The sequence below is a fragment of the Lutjanus erythropterus genome, chromosome 22 (genome assembly GCF_056507025.1).
Source record: "Lutjanus erythropterus isolate fLutEry1 chromosome 22, fLutEry1.hap2, whole genome shotgun sequence".
NCBI lineage: Eukaryota > Metazoa > Chordata > Actinopteri > Lutjaniformes > Lutjanidae > Lutjanus > Lutjanus erythropterus.
This window is the reverse complement of record NC_139338.1, coordinates 6,945,149-6,970,193: the sequence shown is the minus strand read 5'-3', so window position 1 is coordinate 6,970,193 and position 25,045 is coordinate 6,945,149. Positions and strand designations below refer to the sequence as shown.

General features: G+C 39.8%; 1 protein-coding gene across 1 annotated transcript in view; it reads right to left on the bottom strand.

Moving 5' to 3' along the window:
- Positions 1-820: 820 nt before the first annotated feature.
- Positions 821-25,045, bottom strand: part of zdhhc17 (zDHHC palmitoyltransferase 17) — a 40,280-nt gene continuing 16,055 nt past the window's right edge. Inside the window, exons 4-17 of the mRNA XM_084711110.1 lie at positions 23,991-24,068; positions 22,556-22,700; positions 21,856-21,920; positions 20,795-20,957; positions 19,816-19,941; positions 17,471-17,613; positions 16,285-16,385; positions 6,884-7,008; positions 5,182-5,244; positions 4,988-5,081; positions 2,987-3,070; positions 2,734-2,891; positions 2,528-2,622; positions 821-1,308 (exon numbers count right to left, since the gene is read on the bottom strand). Of these exons, the coding sequence (XP_084567236.1) occupies positions 1,170-1,308; positions 2,528-2,622; positions 2,734-2,891; positions 2,987-3,070; positions 4,988-5,081; positions 5,182-5,244; positions 6,884-7,008; positions 16,285-16,385; positions 17,471-17,613; positions 19,816-19,941; positions 20,795-20,957; positions 21,856-21,920; positions 22,556-22,700; positions 23,991-24,068 (1,579 nt within the window). The 3' untranslated portion in view covers positions 821-1,169. The remainder of the gene's footprint in view (positions 1,309-2,527; positions 2,623-2,733; positions 2,892-2,986; positions 3,071-4,987; positions 5,082-5,181; positions 5,245-6,883; positions 7,009-16,284; positions 16,386-17,470; positions 17,614-19,815; positions 19,942-20,794; positions 20,958-21,855; positions 21,921-22,555; positions 22,701-23,990; positions 24,069-25,045) is intronic.

Genomic DNA, 25,045 nt, shown 5'->3' with positions numbered 1-25,045 from the left:
AGCTAGAACATACTTTATCTATAAATAGTTTTAAAATAAATATACCTGTATCACATTGTCTGTAGGATATTTTTCTGTCACGTCTACAGTGCGCGAGCGCTGGAGGAGTCCCGATTCATGCACGCAATCCTGCGTTATCACTGCATGACAGCCATTAATTTGCCCCCAAATAAATTTTGTGTTGCAGCTTTAATTCCGCAGGCGAGAAGTTGGACTCCTCCAGTGGCTCCGACACTTTTCATCTGATAAGTTCAAACTACGTTGGCAAATCCTCATCAGCTCGACTCATCACGGTGCAAAATCAAGACCTTAAAAAGACATTCCCTTATCTCTGTCATACTTGGAAACAAATTCATGGTTTTAAAAAAAAAACGAAAAGAAAACGTTCCTTCAGCTTCCCTGGCCACCACAGTTAATGATCACAGGAACAGCTCCTGAACCAATCAAAAAAAACATACATACAGGGCACATCAACAGGGACACCATAAATAAGGATATAAAGAGGGAAGAGGGGGGGAAAGAGAATGATACTGCCACTTTATGGCGCTGATGTCTCTGCAGCGTCGCGTCTCCGCTAACAAACAGAAGAGCTTTTATTTTTGTAAATTCCTCTCGTCCGTCGGCCTCCCTCCTCTCCGCTCGTGCCTGGCAGCAACGTTTGCACCGTCCAAAGGGCTCGGGAGAAGAGAAGAGGTGGAGGGGGTCTGATAGCAGTGGAGGTACAGTAATGGATGTTGTAGAGTAGTAGTAGTAGTAGTAGTAATAGTAGTAAAGGTGGTGGTGGTGGTGGTGGTGGTGGGGGGGGGGGGGGGGGGGGGGGGGGGGGAGAGAGGGCGGGGTTGTTGGTGTGGTGTTTCCCACCCCCGGTAACAGCATGCTAGTCCTGGCTGATTTTTTTTTCCAGAGTCGTTTGATCGGTGAGGGGGGGGTGGGGGTGGGGAGAGATGGTCCGAAAAAAGCAAGCGCTCCCGAGAAGAACAGCGTCGCTCCAGTATGAACGCCGGAGTAGGTGGTGGTGGTGGTGGTGGTGGGTGGGGGAGGGAAGGGGGCGGGGAGGGTAATCCTTCCTGACTTCCTTCCTTCCACCCGGCGACGCTCGACTCCCCCCAACTCCCTGCTCCTCCCTCCCCCCTCTTCTTCTTCTTCTTCTTCCTTTTCGTCGTCCTCGTCTACACCAGCTGGTAGCCTGAGCCGGACGTCTGGTCGTATTCTATTGTGTACTGCGTGGTCCAGTCCACCGTCACGGGCCGGATCAGGCCGCAGCAGCGGATCTCGAAGAAATCTATGAGGTTTCTGAAGCAACCATGGCTGCAGAGGGACACAGAGAGAGAGAGAGAGAGAGAGAGAGAGAGAGAGAGAGAGAGAGAGAGAGAGAGAGAGAAAGGAACATGAGAGGCATCAGAACAATTGACTATCAATTACACAAATACGCTATACAAACATTTTTCTAAAAACTGCTGGTGGCATCCTTAAAAAGAGAACTCCTCAATTAATCCTTGCCCTGGACTCAAGATGGACAGTTGGGGGAGAAAAAAAAAACAAAATAGGCACCTACATTACCCACAGTGCAACCCAACAAGCTAAATATATCTTTCACTTGACCAACCAGACTCCTTTGGCTAAATCAGCAATTTTACCTCACAGAACACCTGAGTTTCTGGTCTACAGCTGCGTCGATCTGTTAGCTAGTTTGTGCTATTGTGTGACTTCAGTGAATCTGAATGAAACTTTTAAAACACCAAAGTTGCATAATAATAAACTAACTCGTTTTTGCCAATGGAGTTTGGCTGACTTGGAGTCAGGGATACATGGTTTATTTTTTAACTACAGTTCCCCGTCAGAAAAACTGTGACAAAAATAGCGCACACTTAAGACTGATAGAATTTTTTCAGGTGTCTGTCCACAGCAGTACATTGCTTAGCTTCCTACACCAGTACTCCTGCTGTTTCTTCAAACTGGGGACGTGTCGACCTCCATCTGTAGGTAACACACTGACGATGGACAAGTACTTAGTACAACCCCACTTAAAACAATCTCAACTATTCATTTAAGGGCCTTCAGCTATCCCATAATAATCTCTCTTTTAATATAAATGGAAATGAATTTTCCTGCAGGCTGTTCCCAGAAGAGATACAATCTTGGAATCTTAATAAAATTGTTGGAGCTGAATGTCTCCACCTGCTTGGTTATTACATCACCAATACAAATGATTTGGTGTAAATAATGAAGAAATACTATCTAAAAATAATGTCACATTATTGACAAGAGTTCAAAGTTAAAATCCAGGACTCAATTTTCAATTTTACCTCATACATTTCTAACACCTCAGTGCATCACTATGCTGTCTCTGATCAAGTCATTCAAAGCAAAGATATATAATATTTTAAGAATACAGTGTACAAAAATTAAGAACGTTTGCCATAAAGTATAGAAAAGTCCTATATAATGATTGTCAGACTAAAGAAAAACAAGGCCTCTGAATAACCTGAATTTATAGAGCTCTAACGAATCAAAGAGGGTCACTTACTTGAAAGGGCTTTCGATGGACGTGGCTGTGACTTTAAAGTGCTTGTATCTCCGAGCGTTCATCCTCTCATTGGTGGTGATTCCCAAAGCAGCGATCTGAGAGATGTAAAAAAAACATGTCAGCCAACATTTACAGAAATCTGAGAGCAGACAGACAGAAGTATCTGCTGAAATTCAAACAGCGGTTTATTAAAAGTAAATCCACACCTGGTACAGCTGACACATGATGAGCACGGCCACCCACATGAAGTGGAAGACACTGTTGAGGAACATCCAGAACATCCAGGGAGAGCAGGAGGCGATCTGGGTCAGGTAGAGCCAGAAACCATCCTTGGCATAACTGGTGGCACAGTGGATCCTCCAGTCTGAGGGTGAAGAGGGAGAGAAGTGAGGGAAGCGGAACGAGTGGAGCAGGGAACGAAGGGAGGAAACGTAAAAGAGGGTTGTTTTTTTTACTCACAGGAAATGCAGCCGTACATCATCCAGCAGATCATGCAGAGCAGGAAAAACAGATAACCCATGAAGTAGCGGTGATTCCCACTTCCTGTAGAGGAGAAACAAACATGTCAAGTCTCATCTTCATCACTGCTTTGGTGCCTCTGACTACTGAAGGGCAGGTGAACAGTGATGTGATGTGATGTTTAGCAAGGAATGTTTCCCTTGTTGGTTTGGCATGTTAGCATGCTAACATTTTCTCATTATGGATGGATGTATAAAGAGATGACATCATCCACAGAACCACACTGCTAACATGGCTATACACTTGTGCAATGGATTCATTATTCAATATACAAAATCATGCAGATGAGTGCAAATTAAGGAGCTTAACAACAGTAGAGATAAGAGGATGACTGCTGATATGAACAGATGGCTTTCATACATGTCAAAGAAATTCAGGCTCTTCCTGAATATCTCAGCATTGGCTTTCAGGGAGCTTATGTCCTTTTTTTTTTTTTTAGAGTAGCCGAGCTCCCCTTAGCTCCCCCATAAATTGAACCATGAACTTAAGCTTAAAAGCTAAGCTATGCTCAAAACTACTGACTCAATCCAATTTCTCTCAGTCTGTCTCTGACGATGAACTATCGACTTGCTTCTCTGCTCCACTTCAACGTACCACTGCGTGTTGTCACCACATTTTGTACGGCACGTAACATCACATGATGACGTCAAAGACAGAAGCCCTGGCTTTTCACAGCCAAAGGAATGAATGCTCAAGCTATTATGGTTTTTATTTTAGATTGATTTATTCCCAGTCATGCAAACGTGTATGCATACCTAAAAGATGGCATGCATCATGGACTATTGTGTTGATGATATTTTAAAACTTCTTAAGAACTTTTAGAGTCAAGTTGTTTGTTCAGACAGTTTCCACACTTTTAAAGCTTCTTCCTGACCATCTGCTTTCAAAATGGATGTGCTATAAGACCCCTGCACTCCTCCTTCCTCCCTCCACCGTCTTTGGTCTGCATCACAGACACCTTCCAACACAGTTCCTCCCTTACAACTTAATTTCCCCCCTCCTCATTTCCTGCATCTTGTCACTGAAGCCTTTTCTTCTGCACTGTGTTGTAATTCCATCATCTGTCATCTTGACACTTTATCATTTTTCAGGTTTTATTTGCTGTTTTGTAGAAGCTACTTGTGGTTTCTATGTAATGGAATTTCATTTTATAACCTAATAAATAATTACTCACTACCTTTTTTGGTTTTAGATCATTACATTTTTCAGTGTAGTTCAGTCAAATTAATGTTGACTTACATAATGAACCATAACAGGTTTACACTTTAAGCCAGTGGAAGCCAAAATCCACAATGGCCTTCAAACTGTGATCATTTAAAAAAAATTATAAATATTGTCATTTACATGTTTGTTCACTTTCCAATTATTGGGTTTGAATTTGACATTTATGACAAAAATTGCACGATTAACTCGCCAAACTAATCAGAAATCAATCCAAACCAGTTATTCCACCAATCAGGTGCAACAAAACCTCTCTGCTCCCACTGAGTCTGAGCCATCTCAAGCATGGAGGGCTGAGGCTATTACAGAGTGTAGGAAAGACTCCTTTGACACAAACAGTAACTGTCATGAGTTTTCATTCAGATTTTTGTGGGTTCATATCTGTATTTTTTACTATTTCAAGCCAAATTTCCAGAGGCTGTGATGATGCACTGTCTGGACAGCATGAAGAGAGACGGACAGTTCACAGAAAATAAAATGATTTTAAATGCAACCTTTTTTCAGTGAAAGTCTGGTCTAATTTTGACCAGTATCCATTAAAGATTTCCCGGCATGTTTTTGTGTTTGGTGCCACAACCAGAATAAATTAAGAGCAGAGCCTTCAGTCAGGCCACGTTGCTTCTTAAAGTGGAATATGGAACCGATCAAACAACAAAGAAACACAGGCTTGTCAGTGTGGGATGAAGACTGTGAGTGGAAGTGCATGGATAGCTGACATACCGACACAGTTCCCCACCCAGGGACAGTGGTGGTCAAACTTGGCGATGCAGCGGTTGCACACGGCGCAGTGTTTGGACCTGATGGGCTTCCGTATCTGTCAGGAAAACAGACACCCGAGCAGTTAAAAGTTGTCTTATTATTGCTAATATCATCTGTATGGATCAGTTGCTTGCACGAGAGCGGTCAGAACTTACCAAGCAGGTACTGCAGAATATGCTCAGATCCAGGCTGCCTGTCTCTGCCAGCTCCACAATTGTCTGGAGGAAGGAAACAAGAAACAAAAGCAGGATTTAAAAAAAAAAAAAAAAAAAAAAAAAAACAGACAATGCAGAAAAATGAATGAACAACTGAGAAATTCATCTCGCCAAGGTCTATTTGGCACCGCAACAAAAGACCTACTGACAGAATAAAAAGCTGAGGCCGGGATTTCCAGCTGAGCGATCACACTGGAGGCTCAGCTCATTCACACTGAACTGGAACAAAAGCTACTCTGGGATTTACAGTTTCATTTACTCATTTGCTTTCAGATTTTAAGGGTAAATACTTTTCAGAAGGGGTTTGTTTTTATCTAATCTGCCCAAATAAGATTTGTGTCCCCTCTCCTGTCTCTTATCGCTGTGCAAATAAACTGAAGGTACAACAATCCTAATCTTCAGCCACCTCAGAGGAGAACAGTAGGTGGAAGGGGATCCTCTGCAGGGAGAGGAAGGCTTTGAAGCGTTTGATCTGAGGTGGCCGACCAGCTGAAACAGTGGTGAGTCCTGCACCGTGCTAACAATGCAGGGTAAATTTAGCTCTTCATCAATCACAGAGCCTGGTTAAGAAGCAGAGCTGCTGTTGTCCTCCATCACAGGGTAATAATGAGGGACAGAGGGACGGCGACTGTGGGCAACGTGCCAGAGAAGCAGCCAAGATCTTTCCAGTCAATTCCAAGCAGCTTTCTGCTTTCCATTATATTTTTCTCCACGTTTTGAAAAATTGCATTAGAGAAAGTTGATGGAAACGGTAAAGTTGGAAAAAACAGTCCTTAATTTCACCAAAAAGATGAGGTGGTTTTTGCCTTTTTCAAAATAGTTAATGCGCATAATGTGAGATGGAAACATCTCTTCCAAATAAGTTGTGATGTAGCCAACATTCAACTCACGACTGATCAGCTGTTTCCACTCAGAGAGAAGAAGCAGCTGTTTCCGCTGTCATGAAAATAATTCAGCAAAGAATAATTGTTCACCCTCTTCTTCGTGGACTACTTCCAGTTCTTCTTTAAGTTCTGGAGTTATTTAAATTCTTTTCTTGGACTGCTTCTTCATTGAGTTCTTGGATTTTTTCTTGGATTTCTTGCAGTCTTCAGTTTGGAGTTCTTGGATTTCTTTGAGCTATTGGAGTCCTTCTTCATGTTCTTGGAGTTGTTGATGATTTTGGAGTCCTTGAATTTCTTCTTGGAATTCATCCTGTTCTTTGAGTTCTCAGGAGTTCTTCTTGGACTTCTTTGAGCTCTTGCGGTTGTTCTTCGTTATCTTCTTGGAGTTCACAGAGTTCTTCCTCCCTCAAGTTCTTCTTCTTCATGGTTTACTGGCTAACAACTTGTTTTGTTTCTGGTTCAGCATCTCTACTTCTTCTACTGTTTATTACAGCCATGTGTAATATAGCCTATATAGTAAACTTCTGATTAAACTACACTTTGTATACCCTAGTTCATTGATGGAAACAAGTCTAATTCACGTTTTCTCTTTTGCAGCATTTCAAAAGTTCACTTTAAATTTGCTTGAAAATTAGATGGACAACCAATGTGGGGGGGGGGAAGTTTGTGGCAAAACAAAACAAGAACATTTGATCAGGACATCATCACATATTTATTTTAGACAACGTGCTTACACATGTTTCTTTCTACTACTTTACCTTTTTCTTCTGCTCCTCTGATGCTTTGATAATTCCCGGGTCAGACTTCCAGGATTTGCCAAAATTGTAGAACAGGGCCATGGTGTTTATCAGGAAGGGCACGTGGACAGTGGCAAAGGGGAGATGTACAGCGAGGTTAAGGAAGATGGTGGACAAACAGCTTGTTCTTACTTACTGTTTTTGTTTGTTCCCTTATGGACAGGTTTGTCAACTGCTAGCTTTATACCATAGTCACTTTCTACTCAATTTAACCAGAGTACCATTCCCTGAAGACGCCTTCAGGACGCCTGAGCTGTGTCACAACAGGTCTTAGAACACAGCATTTAAAGCTGTTGTGTCAAAAGGATGATGTAACTGTCACAATTCGCTGCTTGTGCTTTTAGTTATGGAAAATTGAGACCATGATTCACAATAAAGGAATGTTTTCTTGGGAAATAGACTTATTTGCTTTCCTGTGAAGTGTTAGATAAGATTTTATGTTTCTAATAAAGATACTGTGAGGTGAAAGGAACACGTACATGCAAGTGTTCTGAAAACAACAGAAATATTTGCGTCAATACAGTCCAAAAACGAGGCAGCAGCAGCAGTGACACAGCTCATGAAGACAGTTAAGGTACTTTAAAACCCTTCACACCTGATTGACACAATTTGCGTAAAAAAAAAAAAAAAAAATCACACTCCTTCTTGGAATCATAACTCAGTCAAATCTCAACATGCAGGTATGACGCATACTTTTAGATTAATTGTGACTTACAATTACTGATATCTCTTCCAAATACACACCCATAAATCTGCTTAGGAATCATCAGAAAAACATACTCCTTCTAACTGGAGAACTTGTCTGGAGATCGTCATGATTTCAACAGGACCAAAGTAACATAGTTGTACCTTCATGAAATGTTAAATGGATTACTGCTTTATTGAGAATTCATAGCTAAAAACATTCAAATGATGACAACCAGAAATGACATAAGTAAGACTAACGGTATGTTTACACAGGCTTCTACTTCAGTGCTGTGCAGGACCAACACTTAGCTTGTCATACTGTTAAAAAACATTTAAAACAGATGTCACGTTACATTTACTACAATAACCTCAATTTGAGTCACATTTTCACTTCCTAGTAACTTGACCAAAAGGCAGACTGTGACGCAGAGAGCAGCTCGGTCTCATCTCGACTCATCCGGTCGGAGGAGAGAGCGCTTCAGTGTGTCGCAATAGCTCATCGTGACTTCCTTCCATGAATACAGACTACATGCATCCAGCTGTGGACGGGCTCTGCGGAGGCTGGAACTGGCAGAGTCGGTCCTGCAGGTGTGCATGAGTCAGCTGGATCCCACAGGAAAGCAGCCAAGTGACACTGAGAGGCCCAGATAGTGAAAGCCTCGACATCATGCGCTAATGTGTGACCGAAACTACTAAACTATAACAGAGTCGCAACTGTGGATCAGACACTGAAAAGACACGGAGGAAAAATATTCTGCACTTTTCTGCATCATGCATCATCTGCGAGCTGCGAGGTTGCTGCATTAAATGACTTCTTACTTAACACACAACTGCACACAAAGTAGTCATTTTCAGCCCATAAAATAGGGCTGCATTATTTGGTTTAAAAAAAGCCATATTGTGATTATTTTGGCTGAAATTGTGATATGATTAGTGGGAATGAACAGTTTTGCATTAAACTTTCATGTTCACTGAAAAAAAAAATATAAAACTCATGATGATGTGATAATTACTGAAGTCTGCAACAAACAAACAATTTTCCCTTTTCAAATAATTGGTTCTGGTTCTGCTATTTCGATATTGCACTCAGCCACATTGCGATTTTATTGCAAAACCAAAGTAGACATGATATTAGGGTTGACATTTTAAAGGTAAAATAAGTAGAACTTGTTAGTTTACTTTTGTAGAAGTCTATGCACTTCCTTTTTGGGGAAATCCTGCATAATTTGCCTTTCAGGTACCTTTCATAGATTAACTGGTGGCTATGTTACCTCACTGTGAATAAAATATTTACGATTTAAAAGTGACATTCCACAAATTTTACGTGTCTTTTGTATCTCATAAAATGTTTATAGGCTTTCAAGAAAAGACTGGAGAGAAGAAGCTGGCAGACCATCGAGTCCAATCTGTGGAAGACATGTGTTTGGATCACATTCTAGGCTTAAAATGAAACACCTGCACTGTTACTATTACAAGTTTGTTACGTACCAAAAATATATATACAAGCTTGCTGAGTCTCAGGGGTTTTTTACAAGCTAAATGCTAACATCAGTGTGCTAACATGCTCAAAATGACTAGGGATGGGAATCTGATACTTAATATCAGTCCCATATTTACTGAGGCGTCTCAAGACTTTTGATATGAACACTGACACTCTTGAGAACCTTTATCGTAGTGCTGCTGAGCATATTGCCAGGCTGAATCACAGCGTGGTTTGGCAACCTGACTGCTCAGGACTGCAGACTTCTTCAAAGGGCTGTAAAGACAGCAGCTATAGCCACTGACGTGGAACTAACACAACTTCACAACATTTAGACCACTTGACGCAAAAGGAGTGGCCCAAATATAGTGAAGATCACCAGCCACCCTGCTCATGTCCTGTTCTCGATCCTTCCAACTAAAAAAAACTTGATCAGAGCATCGAATCAAACACCAACCATCTAACTAACAGGTTATTTCCACAGGCAGTCATGCTGCTGACACACCCACATGCACCTCACTTTGCTGTGTTATTGTGTATTGTGAATATAATGTATGACCTATTTGTGTAGAAAGTCTTTGTAGGTCAGATCTCATGAGGAGAGTATAAATGCCTTTACCAGATTTCAGTGCAATCCCTCCAATAGACAACTTGGACATTTAAACCTTAATGTCCTCTGCTTTCAAAGGCCCATCAAAACTACTTATCTGGTTATCTTCAACCAAACTGGATCATCCTCTAAATCATACTGTCAAGAAAAGCTGCACAAAGGAGTTTCTCTGCTCAGCGTAGCAGTAATTCAAAGTGAATTCTGGGATCTTTGCTGTCAAAACAGCCATGAAAAATTAAACGAATCCACCATAAATGTAGGGTTTGTGGCCCCGGAGGTCTGTTGGGAAAAAGTTGTCCTTAGCAGCTAGGAAGGACCCACCATTAGCACAGAAATTCAACCACTAATCAGAGAAAACCAAATAATTAAATTAACAAATGATGCCTACCTGGAACACTGGGTGAATCAAACCAAAACTCAAAACAAAATCAACTGCTGTCTGGCCCTAAACCATGAATACGAATTGGCTGAGTATCTTTTAACTGTCAGAGATACAAAGCAGAGACAGGTCGTGACCAGATACTGACTCAGTGACCACAGTCTAGCCATGGAGGGAGAGGATGGCAAAAACCAAGACATCCTGCTACCAATAGAGGAAAGAGTGTGGGGTCACTGCACAACAGGTGAGACAAGAGACTGAGATGTATCTCTTCTTAAATTGTGGCAAATATAATATTAAAGAGGACAACTTTAAGATATTAAATTTGTTAATCGCAAAATTTACAGAACTAAAGTACCAGTGAAAAGCAAAATATTCTTTTTGGCAAGAAACATGCTGCACAAAATCAACAGTGTATGTGTGTACATATATATTAATAATATACATCATTATAATAATGGTGCTATATAAGGGATAACAAACAGTGAGTGAGTACAAATAAAGCCCTGCATTACCCTATTGAGGTTTATTTCACAATAATGACTCACTCACAGTACATTATTCTGTTTATTACAAGGCTATTACTAAAAAAATAATAGAATCAATGAGTTGAGTTGTTCATTAAAAAAAATTGTATTGATACTATATATTGTAATGATCGATTTTATTGCTTCTGTTAGTCCTCCAGAGTCCAGATCAAACTGCAACAATGGTCAATATTCAATAAAACCGTTTAATAAATATCATCATTATAATTCAAGTGATAATGTACTATATTATCCTACATATTATCTGTTATTGTCCTTGATACTCTGGCAATATTTTTCATTCATGCCAACAAAACAAAACTTTTGTTGGTTTGTTCGTCCTAATGGTAATGAAGTGCCAACACTGATAAGGACTTTGCTAGCAGTGCTAGCTTAGCACTGTGAGTGAGAGAGACCTTGACAAGTCCCTGATGACCACATGAAGCCATTTATATTCATACTGCAAGTGTCTCCATATAGAACTGGGTGCTGACATTAACACTAACTGAAATTGATAATCAAAACACTCCCCAGAGCGCCTCATTGGTCTGCTAACTCAGTGACCAGTGGAGCTGCAGAGACGGTGCCGCTGATCAATGCAACTCCTCAGACAAATGGGTTTCAATGTTTCCACAAGGAGAGATGGCCACCGCCTCCCGTTGGGACCCATTTATCATCTGAAAGGCTGAACAGTGAGGTATGTTTGACAAGGTTCCCCCAACAGACTGCAAAAATGTGCAGACACGCTAGAGTGGAATGAATGCTACATCAGTACAGTACAGTTTTTGAGAATAAAAACTAAAAAGTAGCTTGAAATTGGCAAGGTGTTCTTCCAAAGCTTCAGGTTTCGCACCGACTCTTATTTCATTCCAACACCATCATTCTCTTACTTTCAGACGTTCACCTGCTGGAAATGCATTTATGAGCAAAGTCTATTGTGGAAAATATGATCCGAGTCTGGGAAAGACAAAAAAGTACCGTCACACAGCTCCACCCTTGTCATTTGATCTGATTTCAAGCACAGGCCTGAGGAGGATAATGAGCTCACAATGGCTGAAAATGGGTCAAAACTGGTGGATAAAATGGTTTAACCTGGAAGGCAAAATACTGGGCTGCAAAACAACACTGCCCAACAGAGACGTGATGAGAAATGTCTTCCATTTCGCACTTAACACTCTATTATATTCTTGCTTATTATGAGGAATTCAATGTAAAGGTCATCCCAAAACAGTAAAAAGAGAAATGAAACGTCTCCTTTCACAAGTGACCAGGTAATCAGGCCAGGACACTTAAAACCATATGTTGGAATCTTTACGCCCACAACACAAATGACAGGTTTATATTCTCATCTTCAAATCCAAGTTCAATAAATGATGACTAAAACTGCACACTCAGACAAAATGTGGAGCTCCTGCAACCCGTGCTGGGCCTCAGTCCACAGTTTATGTAACCGGGGTCACAGAGAGTAAACTGATGCCTCTCCTGACAACACACACTGAAGAACACAAAGGAGGATTAAATGAGGTTAAAGGCATCAGTATGCTTCAAAGTAATGGCTTGTGGGATGTTCGAACATCTTCAGATAATTCCTCCCAGCTTTTTATTGCTGGAATTGGGGAGTTATATCTAACAATTTTTGTCACTTTCCAGTTTTTACAAACGGACATTAGGAATCCACATTTAGTTCAAACTGTAAACAAAAAAGTTTCTAATCACTACTGTTATGTGAATATTAGGAGTGTCAACATTGAGATAAGCTGCAGGTGGTGCTAATTCTTCACTCATGTACCAATGAACCACGTCCTGTGTTTAGTTTTATATACAAATATTGAAAATGAGTAAAAAAAAAAAAAAATCCATCCATCCAGAGTTAGCTTCTGGAGAGTCTGCCAAGGAAAGGCAATAAGCCAAAGATGTAGGCCACGACACACATTTCAGTTGACAAAATACTACATTTGGTGTACAGACTAGATATTTTCACATTTGGAGATTGTAAGAATCACTTCATAATGCAATAAATTTTTGAGTTTTGACCCCAACTCAAACTTTTTGGCTTTTGAAGTTTTGCTGACCTATGATAAATGGCTCTGGAGCTGCAGGCTGCAGACCCCTGCTCTAAGAGGACATGGTTTGGAAGGAAATCAATGAGCTGTTAGGAGTTATAACAACTAAACTGCCCTCCAACTATATAGAAACAAGGCTGAGTTAATAAAATCACATTATTATAAATAAATGACTTAAAACACTTACTCATTTGCATAGGGAAAAATCACATGCAGAGTCACTACAATCGCTCCGAGTATATCTAAGCAATTTTCATTCGCTCGCTGTATGTGAGGAAAAGGTGTAAAGCTGCATTTATTCATTCTTAACACAACTACTTCCTTGTGTTAATGTAAGGTTATGTATTACAAACTGTCTTGAATATTGTATTTTTTGTTCTGTATATGTAACATCTACTGCACACCTGTCCGTCCTGGGAGGGGGATCCCTTTTCTGTCTAAGACTGTCTGACTGACTCTGGAAAGATGTCTAAATGTGTTAAATTATCCCTACAGTTTAATGATCAATGAGTCTTCCCTCTCTTTGTCACAGCTGGCTTTCATCCCACCTTTAAGAGTGACTGTGTGAAACGCTGCTGTCTTCAGACAACATGTTGTGCACACTCACTTCTTTCTAACATGACCAAAACCTCAACTATGGTGACTATGGGGCAATTTGGCTTGTGGGTAGCAGTGTGAACAGTCTGTTATCTTTGAATTTATTATTAACTTCTAGTTAAAACAAGTAACAAGTCATCCAGTTGCACAATGCTCCTGATTTGCACATCTCTTGATTTGCATGGATATATATGATTAGAAAAGTACTCATTTGTATGTAAGCAGTCAACTGGACAAAAACCAAGTGTCCACTTGAGAGAGACAGAGTGTAGTGACCATAGTTTACAACCAATAACTCATGTCTGCAACGCTGCGGGAGAAAAGCAGAACTCTATGTGCTGTCAGGAACATGAAGGAGCATGTCTTTCATCTAAAAGGCAGGTGATACACAGCATTACTCATGTCAGATACAAAGGCTTAATGACTGCCTCGATAGCTGAAGGGCAGAAGAGAAGCCTGAAAGAACTCATTTTTCAAAGGCTAATGTGTTCACACAAGAAAGAACCTGCCTGCAGTCAAAAGGTCAACTATCAAACAAATTTCCCAGAGAAAACCCAGCTTAGGAAGCAGGTCAAGGTCAGGTATGTCTATTGCAGACTCCTTCCATCATTTTTGTGTCGAGTATACACATCATATATCAATTTAAACATACATTCAAAGCACATCTCCGACAGCATTTTAAAATAACTGAAAAGACCTGAGAGCACAGCTTTCTTTTTCAATAAGCGCAGGTCAGAGACATCTTCCTCTCCTTTCCCATTACTGGAGCAATGAGGCAGAAAATTAAATGCCTTCCACAAACAAGAACTCCCCTCTCACCTCCTGCAATTAGCAGCTTCCGAACAGACAGGCAATTCTTCCGCGAACAAAAAAACGTGCGAGCAGCCACGCTGAGGCCAACAGAAACTCTTTTGGAGTCGCTTCGTTGGGTTTCACCCAGCAGCCGCTGCACACTAAACGCCCTGTTCGCAATTCTAACACAGCAGCAGGCACCGAAAACTAAGCTGTACGCTCATTTGGACACATAACTTATTCTGCTCTTCATGCCTGAATCTGTTTAACATAATTTCCACCAACTCATTCTGCTCTTTACATTAACCTTTCTCCATCGCCACTCTCTTAATCTGCTCAAAGTGGCCTGTAACTTGATCTCACTCCCAAAACAAGCACTTTTCCTGCTAATCTTTTGTCTTCTTCAATCAAAATTGCATCACAGGCAGCTGAAAGCTGTAAAAAGCAATTTTACAAGACCAAAGAACCTCCCTTCTTGAGACCACATGTTTGCCAAATTTACAAACCATAAAAGCTTCTGGCTTGTGTTGTATGATTTGTGAGATTGCTAAAAAGCCAAGAATAAATAGCCCATTTCAACTAGTGTGTGACACAACTGCTAGGCTTTGAATTTACTCCTTTTTTCCAGTAAACATCTCGTGCCAGGTCTTTGAGCTCTGGCATGCATCACACACAAGTGGATTGTGGGTGAATAAGACTAAAACAGGTGGACAGCAAAGCCTGAGTGATTGGAAAGAGTTACAAAAGACCAGACTGTGACTTGACTCATGGCCTAATGTTAATGGAGGGGAATGGTCATTGTTCAGTGAAATCCTCAAGATTATTTAGGATTTAGAGAGCATTAAAAATGTGAAAGGTTAGTGTTTGATCCCACACAGAGTGGCAAAACACTGAACCCTTACTTTCTCTCACACTGCAAGTCCCGCTGGATAAGACTCCTCGAGAATCAGCCAAAAGCCAAAACTATAAATGATTCGATTCAAAATAATTCCATCACACAGACTGAAGTGGAGCTTTTGCCAACATGGTGATTAGGAAAACAATTACCTATTCTATAAACTAGGAAAGGTCATTTTTGTCCCTGCAAAATGTGACTGTTTCTGACTGCCAGACTCTGTAATAGCATGAAAAGTTCAGTTTCATAATCCACAAAACAAAGCCTCATGGGTAGTCATTCCAATTTCATTTTCTCTTATTTATGCTGATATACGGTGTATCAGTCACTACTGTACTGTTATAGCTCACAGTTTTCTAATTGTGTTTTTTTTCTTTTAAAGGAACAGTTTAACATTTTGGGAAATTTACTTAATTGACCAGTAACAGTGATTTCCTGCAGTTTCTGTTGGTTGCCTTGAAACTGCATGAAATAGCCTGGTACATACCCTGTAAAATCTCAACTTGCTGTTTTTACACTTTGTTTTTGGTTTTTTTTTTTTGCAAAGATGTAGCAACAACTTAATCAAGCTGTATTTCCACCAAACACTGTCTGTATAGTACCCTTCCACTGCAGACAATACTCTCAAATACACATGGGGATTGTACTGGGGCTTCATTGCTAACGCCCTTAACTTTTCCGGTAGTTATGAAACAACAGACGAGTCTTTTCTTGATTCTCAAGAAGCTGCAGTGGTTATTAACTGAAAGACTGTAACCAACATTGTACATTTACATTTACTGACAGACTGACAACTTCCTGCTAACCTTCTCCTGTGCTCTGCTCGCATTCACCATCTCTTTTCGCAGCCACATTTGGTGTTCTTTCTTCTCGGCATGTGATTGTTTAATACAAAGAGACCATCTCTGTTTGACAAAGACTGCAGACTAAGACAGACCGCAGACAACTAAATGACTCTGGTTGCTCCAATCTGCTCTGATCAGTAACCTGCAGTGTTTTAGAATTGCCTCAGCTCACAGAACCTCAACAGAGGGGTAATGAAAAACAAACAAACAAAAAAAAAAACTATGGAATTGAATAGAGTGGTTATACTGAAACTATCGACAACTATTGCCATGAAATGCAAAAATGATTGCGTGACAAGCTAAACTGAATTGGACTGCTTGGTGGAAACTCAACTTTTGTATGCTTCAGAGATGCTGGTAGGCAGATTTTGTTTCATGTGGACAAAGCTCTCCCATTGTCATCGTCTGATCACAGTAGCTTTGTGTTTCTCAAACATCAAACTATTCCCTCAGGTTAAAACTGATGCTGTCAGACAGAAAAGGATATCATTCCAGAACCAGTAGAACCAGGTGGCGTACATCCAGAACTTGGTGGCCAGGTAAATTCCTAGAGGGAGAGCGCTGTGCATGGAGTGGTCAAAGAAAGCCCTGCACAGAGAGAGAGGGGAGATGAACAGTTATCAGCAGTCTTTCTTCAACTCTACATCATCTACATGATGTTATGTTTTTGTATTTTGTTTTGTTTTTTTGTGTTTTTTTTCCCACAAAATTTGCTTTTGTCTCATTTCTTGTCAATCAAATAGTGTGCACAAAACCAAGACCTCTGCTTTACACTAAACCCCTGTCACACTTGACACAGCCTGACAATAACAATGTCACTGTCAAAAGAATTGTTCCAATTTATTATAACTTCGGTCTTTTTTTTTTATAGTTTTATTCAAATTATAAAGTGCCAGAATTTTCCCTTAGTGGGTATCATTCCTACCACAGACCACGCTCAGCTCATAACTTATGCTCTCAATATATCAAAGCATTCTTCCTGCAGATGTGAACCTGCACATGTGGACAAATGCAAACCTGAGTCTTTGATCTGAAGCCTTGAGCCAGGCAGCAGCAAAAATAAACCAAATCATAACCTGATGACACACTGAAGTCGGACTCACCAGCACATACAGTCATGATTATTTTCTCACTGACCAAGTATTCCAAGAATGTCAGTAAATATAAAGCTAACTCACTGGCTAATGTGTGTTATTGTAGTCGCGGAGCTAACAGTGTTGAGGTCCACAACAAACTAAAGCAGCAGGACCAGATGGCAGTAATGGGGCATAAGCGGGGAGGGTGTGTGTGCGTGTGTGTGAGTATTTGTCATTGCCACTGAAAGGTGGAAATTTTGTGTGTGTTTACACGCAAGAATATGTGTATGTACATGTATTAGTGCCAGAGAGACTGCGTGTATTTAATTACATCTAAATCTGCTTAATAAGGCAGTTATATAGGTTTGATTTTGAAACATTATCTCAAAACATGGAAATAATAAATAAAAGAAACACCAGAGTCAATAATTCTGTTAACTTTAATTCAAGGCAATAGACAGTAAGTGAATAAAGCTGTAGTCAATGATTAAATTAATATAATTAACTTAAGTATTTGGACAATAAATGGCAGAAATGCCTGTGCGTGCGTGTGTGTGTGTGCGTGTGTGTGTGTGTATTATCTGTGTTGGAACGTACTTGGAGAGGAACTGCACGGCGACCCAGACACCGGCGTACAAGAGGCCCTTGATGAGCCAGGAGTCAATGTCCAGGTCAGCGATGAAACCAACCAACCAGATGACCAGGAAGGGTGTTCCCAGCATCACTTTCTGCCTGAACTCCTGCAGCAGGAGGAGGGGAAGGGGACAGATGGCAAATCAGAGGAGACAGAAAAAAAACAGGAAGGTTGGACATACAGAAGGAAAGAGAAGGCATTTAATAAAAGTGGTGAAAAGGAGGAAGTGGTAGAAACAGTATTGGGGAAGACAGGTTAACATGAAATGGCCATGAGGTAGATGAAGATAATGTAGAGAAAGAAATTGATAAGAGACAAGTGTAACTCAGACAAGGAAGAAAGAAGAAGGGAAAGACAGACAAGAGTCCTGTTCAGCTTTTTAAAGCTATAAATATTTTTAAAATCTGTTCTAAAAATAACAATATCATCTCAAATCAGTCATGAATCATATCCATAAACATCTACCTACTGGGTATTCAGATACAGTGCGCATTATCAATAGTTTCTATTAACTAAAGCATTTTGTTTTGAATATAAGAAAAATCACAGCTTAAAAAAAATATCCTTAGCTTTTATGTTCTATATGAGAATAGATTCAGCACAATTTGTTGATGCCTAAGTATTAAGTGTGAAGTGTCCCAACCCTAGCTATGAGAAATGTAATTTTTAGCTCATAAAAATAAAGCATCACATCCTTTTAGATTAGGGCCGTGGTGACTCATCAATGTAACCAACAGAAACAATTAAATTTAGATAACGTGCATCAGTGTGTCTCAATGGCTGTGCCCAATTAATGATATATTAGGATTATAAGATAAGATAATACTTATATGGGTAAATTTGCAGTTTAACAAAATAGAGTAATCATCAACGAAAATCAAAAGTAATAACTAAACAGACAACATAAATAAGAGGAAATATAAAAAGTAATTTCTGCATAGCAGCTGTTATGGTAACACATTATACCATGCGTCATCTAACAATATTATCTAGTCTTTTTCATTTTTCCACTTACTTAATGGCCATAAGTGAGAAAATGGCTTAAACTAATTTTACAGACTGTAAGTACATTCTGTAAATCGTTTCAATTATTTTCCTTGCACCACACTGATGAAAAAATACTTTGGCAGTGATCATCTTAACTAAATATTACTGCAGTCATGATGTCTAAATATTGACATTGAAGTTGAGGTCCAGTATTTTTCTGATCTGGCATTTGACAAATAGGATCTGTTATTATTATTAATGTGATAACACAGCAGTGATGTAGAAATGAGCCTAATTTTAAAATATGCCACTATTATCATTTTTCACTGTCATTATTCTAATAAGATTTTAATATCTATTTTGGTTAAATGAATTGTTGTATTAGAACATTTTTATCTCTACAGCTCTATGAGAAAGGTAAGCAGCAATCCAAACACATTAGATTTATTCCACAAATCTACAAATGGCCTGTGAAGATCTACTCACTACAGCACTGGGCCTGACACTAAGGGATCTGCACTAAAGCTGTGACAAGCCTCAGACATCAGCGTGATGTAAATAATAGACTACAATCTGCAGGATTTCTTATATGTATAAGCACATTATTTCTGTGCAGAGAAGAGGCATCCATTTTAGTGATCTATTTGTATATAAACTTACAGTCTAGTTCTAAGATTTACCTTAATTAACTAATAATATCCCAGCAGACAAATGGAAAGAGGACAAGACATGAAAGCAGTTAAAACAGTGGTTTAAATAGTAACAACAATAAAAAATCAAACACGGTGTCGTAAATTAAAGTTTAGTTGGTTTTTTAAATCAACATAGAAATTTTCTGAGATAGTAACTTTTGTCTGTGTGGGACATAACCAGCCACAGGTCACTTTTTTTGTCAGGATAAACACAAATCACCAACCACAGTGGTCAGGCTGGACGATATAAAAGTGTTTTGTAAAACATAACCCGTCATTTAAGAGCCGTCTCCTTCCTGTCAGACTGTCTGGCCGGAGACTTGAAAAGTAGTAAACAGCTGAAAGACTGGCAGCTTCAGACTGAAAGGTAATCACAACCTCAGACATGCTGTGACACCGCAGCAGCGCAAAAGTTCAGGCTGGTCTGTGCATGTTTGAACTGAGAAAAGATTGGGCAGTCAAACAGGGAGCCACAAAGGTGTGCAAAGATTAGATGGTTATATGTGATCCTACTACAGGGATTCAAAATTTGTTTGATGGCTTTTCTACTCAAGGACTGCATGCCTTTTGTCTTTTCATGCGAAACATAATGAATTCAAGCATGTGTTTAGATGTGTGTGTGTCTGTACCTTGTCCATCTTCAGTCTCTTCAGGTAGGACGGGCTGTCGTAGCCTTTGGCCTGCCGTGCTTCTTGTAAGTGATTGATCATCCAAACGTTCTTCCTTTGCTTGGCAAGATCTAGCGGTGTTTCGCCCTAAACAACAACAGAGGACGTATCTGAAAGTCTGTACACGTCTAGAATCACAAAAAAAACTGAAAGCTAAATTTGCAGCTTTCTTACAGGCTGGATACATTGAACATTTTCATATGTAGACAGTTAGCGAAGTGGCTGCTGCAACACTACATTTACACCATTATCAATGAGACTGGCTACACCAGGCTTAAGAACAGCGTATATAAATATATTAATAGGTCAGTCTTCTTTTTATGTTTTACGCCAGGTGTGTGGCTCTTTTACACAGAAATGGGTCAAAAAGTGGCTATATTTTTTTAACGAAACTACCATTATACAGGACATGACTCTGGCTTACTGGCAGCTTGGTTTTTCTAGTTTTATTTAGTGTTTCCTGTCACCTGCATGTTATGATAACGGCTGAAAATAGATTGATAGTTTGAAAATAGCAGACTGACTGACAGGAAATTATAAAAGGAAAATAAAAAAATAAGATGATCACCTTGTAAGTATTTATTTAGCCAGTACCAGCTGGCAGTTGATTTGTAACTTGTATGTCAATGCTATCATGCCAATTACACAATCTCGGTAAAAAAAAGTTAATGTTTCATAATCCATACAATCACAAAACTAAAGCTGACTGTCTTGTTTTGCCTGCAACCCTATGCCTTAAGTGTGCTGCAGGTGTAGCCAGTAAAAAGATGCATTCCACAGTATACCTGCTCTGTGAACAGTCTGCATGTTATATGTTCAGTGTAGCCAAAACACTAGTGACAGTCTCCATTTGTTTACGTGAATATGACTATTATCAGACAAATAATATGGCAATGCAGGCACACAATGAAAGTAAATGAAGCCATGGGGAGGGTACTACCTTGATGTTCTGTGCATCAACGTTAGCGTTGGCGTCCAGAAGCAGGCTGATGACAGTGGTGTTGCCGGCCAGCACGGCCCAGTGCAGCGCTGTGTTCTTGTGATATTTGTCGCCCAGGTTGACGGACACGTTGAAGGTAAGTAACAGCCGGGTGGGATCCACACTGTCACGCAGAGGAATAAGGTCAAGTCAAGCTGAGTCTAACTGGTCAGAAACAAATTCCTCTTTACTCACAAAAAATGAATTTAGTATCATTTTGTTTATTTTTGCAGGTGTTGATATTAACTTTGATTGTATGTTTTGCTCATGATCATTTAATGCTTGTTAATTTACAGAGTGATGGATCAACAGAGGGGCTACAAACTACAAATATTAGAAGATGTTTGGTTTACATGAGTGTTTATAAGAATTAAATAGTGATTAGGTCTGTAAGTAACAAATATTTGAATTGTCTGATCTATAAAATATAATGCATTAATGCAAAATCCATGGCCTTAAATGTCATTTCTGACCAAAAAAGTATCAGATCCTCACATCTAAGGAGCTGGAAAACAACTTTTTTTGTCATTTTTGCTTGAAGCCGTAAGTCAACTCTCTATTATAATTCTCGTGTATCTGATTTAATACTCTACATCTTTTTAATCATTAATCTTAGTCATTCCCTCTTGTGAACCAATAAGTTAAATGACTAAAGTGTAAATAGAAATGATCCCTCAGCAAAAATGCTTATCAGGGAATATTCCAATGAAGCTGAGCAGCGACACAGGGACTTGTTTCCCTGTGTTAGCAGTCTGTCTGATGAATGGCCACTCATGTATACATGAAGAAACTGTGTGTGTGGCTGCATGTGTCAGCAGAAACATGCTCCAGCTTGTACATGGCATTCAGTGCACTTCTGCACAGTGTGTGGCATTATTTAAGACTTTTTCCAGGCATCAGTTATTATATATTTACTTTAACTGTGCCACTGAGATTTCTTACCAAGACAGAACAGAAGTAGCATGCAGCTGTAGCAATATGAGCATATTGTGCACACTTATACAAATTATTAATGTACAAACCTGTGTGTTCTGTACGCCGCCCACATCAGAGGAGTCATGCCGTTCTGATCCATCATGTCCACATCCTGATATAGAGGAGAGATACAGTTAACAAACTGAAGGAGCTGAAGGAGCAGTGAGAGCTGGAAATGAGAAGCAGCAGCAGGGCTCCCCCTGATGGAGGGCACTGGTACAGAATACTTTCAAAACACAGACTGGTCCCCAAGTGGCCGATTAACCCAAATGGCACAGACACAAACAGGGACAACAGATGATAAAGCAATGGAGGTTGTTTGGTTCCTGTTTGAGGAATTACTACATAATGCTTTTTAAAATATCTCAGTAAACCATAGCAATCATATTAAAGTTCTCTTGTCAGATGAGCACAATTGGTGCTGTAAAAAAGACTATCATGTATTTTTAAGATTAGTGTTCTATGAACGTGACTTAAAAAACGATCCTCGAAGTCAAAACAATGAGAAACCTTCTCTAAATATTAAATTAGTATCTCAAAAATAATGACAAAGTCTTGAAATAATGGTGACAATGACATGGTATCTAAAAATAATGAGAGACTTTCTGAAAATGATGACTGTGTCTCAAAATAATGAGAGAGTCATGTCATTTCATAAGATACTAACTTACTATTTCAAGAAAGTTCAAATGACTTCCTGGATCTTTTTTGTGTTTGCCCACATTGTACGGTGTTGGCGTTTCTTACCTGTCCTTTGGCAATAAGGTAGGCCACGATGGATGTGTGGCCGAACTGGGCGGCCAGATGAACGCAGCTGCAGCCCTCGCCATCGATCAAAGATGGGTCTGCGCCATATTTCATGAGCTGCACCACCATGGATAGATGGCCTTGTCTGGTGGAACACAAAACAAACACCAATTTAAAAGACATGTCCTGTCACGTCTTATTTTAACATCTTAATTCTCACTACTCAGCCTCAAAAGACTGGATAAAGAAATATAAAATGAACACTGATGTGCTTGTTTTATTTGAGCTTTGCTTAACTGATGATGTTACAGAACTGTTTGTAGATTGGTGAAAATATCGAGGAAAGCAGGAGCAAGTAACTCTTTTAACTTGGGGTGAAGAAGGTCAAATCCATTCTCACTTGATCATCCACTTGGACGCTGATTGGATGATAAGGCTGAGCTCAACAGTCCAAAGATCAGGGTCTCATTTACTCCCACTGCTGTTTAACTGCTATATTTGCTCATAAAATGATGCAGCTTCACACGCTGGTGCAATATTGAGAGACTGATTCCCTGTCTCCTCTTATCATTTCATGTTTGTCTCTGCGGTGTAGCAGAGGATTTGTTACATACTTTTATTGTGTACAATATATTGAGCTATTCAAATGTATTTTATTACTAACCATGTCTGGAATGTAAACTTTGCCCACAGGACAATAAAGATTTGAAAGAAAGTGGTAAAAATGATGCAGAACAAAGTGCTTTAGTTTTATTCATTGCCTTAGAGAGATCTGTGTACCATAGTGTCACTTTCACTGCGCAGAGACATGACACTTATTTGCTGTGTGTAACCCTGCGCAGACAAAGCCTGATACATGTGGCACTTGGCTCCAGCATGTGTCCAAATGGCTGAGGTCATACACACAGAGGAGGCTGGGGGCTTTTAAAGGTCATTGGCCAGTTGGAGGTGGGGAGTCGAAGGGGGACACCGGACTCCTGAGTGTGCGTGCCGACGATGGCGCGGGTTCCTGTTGTCAAACTTATCAATAATTCAGGAGAGGAGCGCATCGTGTCCCACCCTGTCTGCTTGGGAGATGGGGGGGTGTGGATATCATGTGACCCATCCCATCTCGAAAGTTACAGCACAAATGAGTGATCATTACAAAGAGGAAGAGGGACCTTCAAGCAATCACGTAAAGATGATTGTAAACCATTAGTGTTGACAAGCAGTGAATATCAAAATAGCAATAAAGAAGAAGATGATGGTGAATAAGTTCATAAATATATGCTTGTAAGAGTGATTTAGAACGAGACAGTGGGGAAGCTGGCCTGATCCCAACTCTAAAAAGTACAATAAATTATATTTCTAACATTTACTGCCAATCAGAAGATAGAAGCTCACACAAGTGTATTTTGTAGATATGTTATCTGTGGTCAGTGTGTGTATTAGTTACCTGGTGGCCCAGTGCAGAGGTGTGGAGTTGAGGTCTCCTCCCAGCTGGTCCACTATGGCTCCCTTTGATATGTAGTACCTGAACACACAAACACACTGAAACGTTACACTACATCCACCCCTGAATATGACCTCTTTTTTTTTATCTAATCTAGGTGTAGACTGTATAACTGGAATAAACCACAATGGGTGGTTCGTTGGCTGTTTTTTGGATAAGAAAAGGAAGCAGTGAAAACACATGAGGAACACAAAAGGAAGTGTTACACATGCAAACACCTGACACTTTTTTTTTCTTTTTGAGCTTTAAGAAAGTATGATGACCATTTAACTATTTTGACACTTTCTAGTCTAAACCTTTGATTATTTGAGAAAATAGTTGGCAGATGGATTAATAATGACAACTGCAGTCCTACACATGGGATCCGCTGCGTAGTCCTAATTGTGCACCATATGTGGAAGTCTGTCTCCCCAACCAAAGCCAAATATGTTCCTAGTTAATTGATAATGATGTAACTTGAATTTCAGACAATTAATAATAAATATCCAGGAGTGTACAGCATTCAAATCACACTGGGAACAAATTGCATGTTACAGAGTTGAATAGTTGAGGGAGAAACATAACAAATATTTCTATACACTGCCAACAGAGTATGAAAATGCTGTGAATCATACGATTGTGTCTGTAATTTATCTACATATTCAAACTTTTCATTCAAATTATTCTGTGGTGGTTCCCCTTCAGTTTTTAATACTCACTTTGAATATAAATACACAGTCTATGTTTGGAGTTCAACACTATGTCACTGTCTTCATATAAAAGGCAGGAGTGTTTTTGACTAAAGAGCTAAATACAGGATCTGAACTCCTGCAACTTCACCACTTTAAAGCAGTTATTAGAGAAACGTACAAGAGGTGCCAGAGAGGGTCAGACACAGAGATGAACATTTTACACTGTCAACCACACCTTGATATAACTGCAATATCAACAACTTCATTGATTAATTTGTATTAACCCATTAACCATTAGATGACTTGAGCCGTCACCCAGTGACAAAA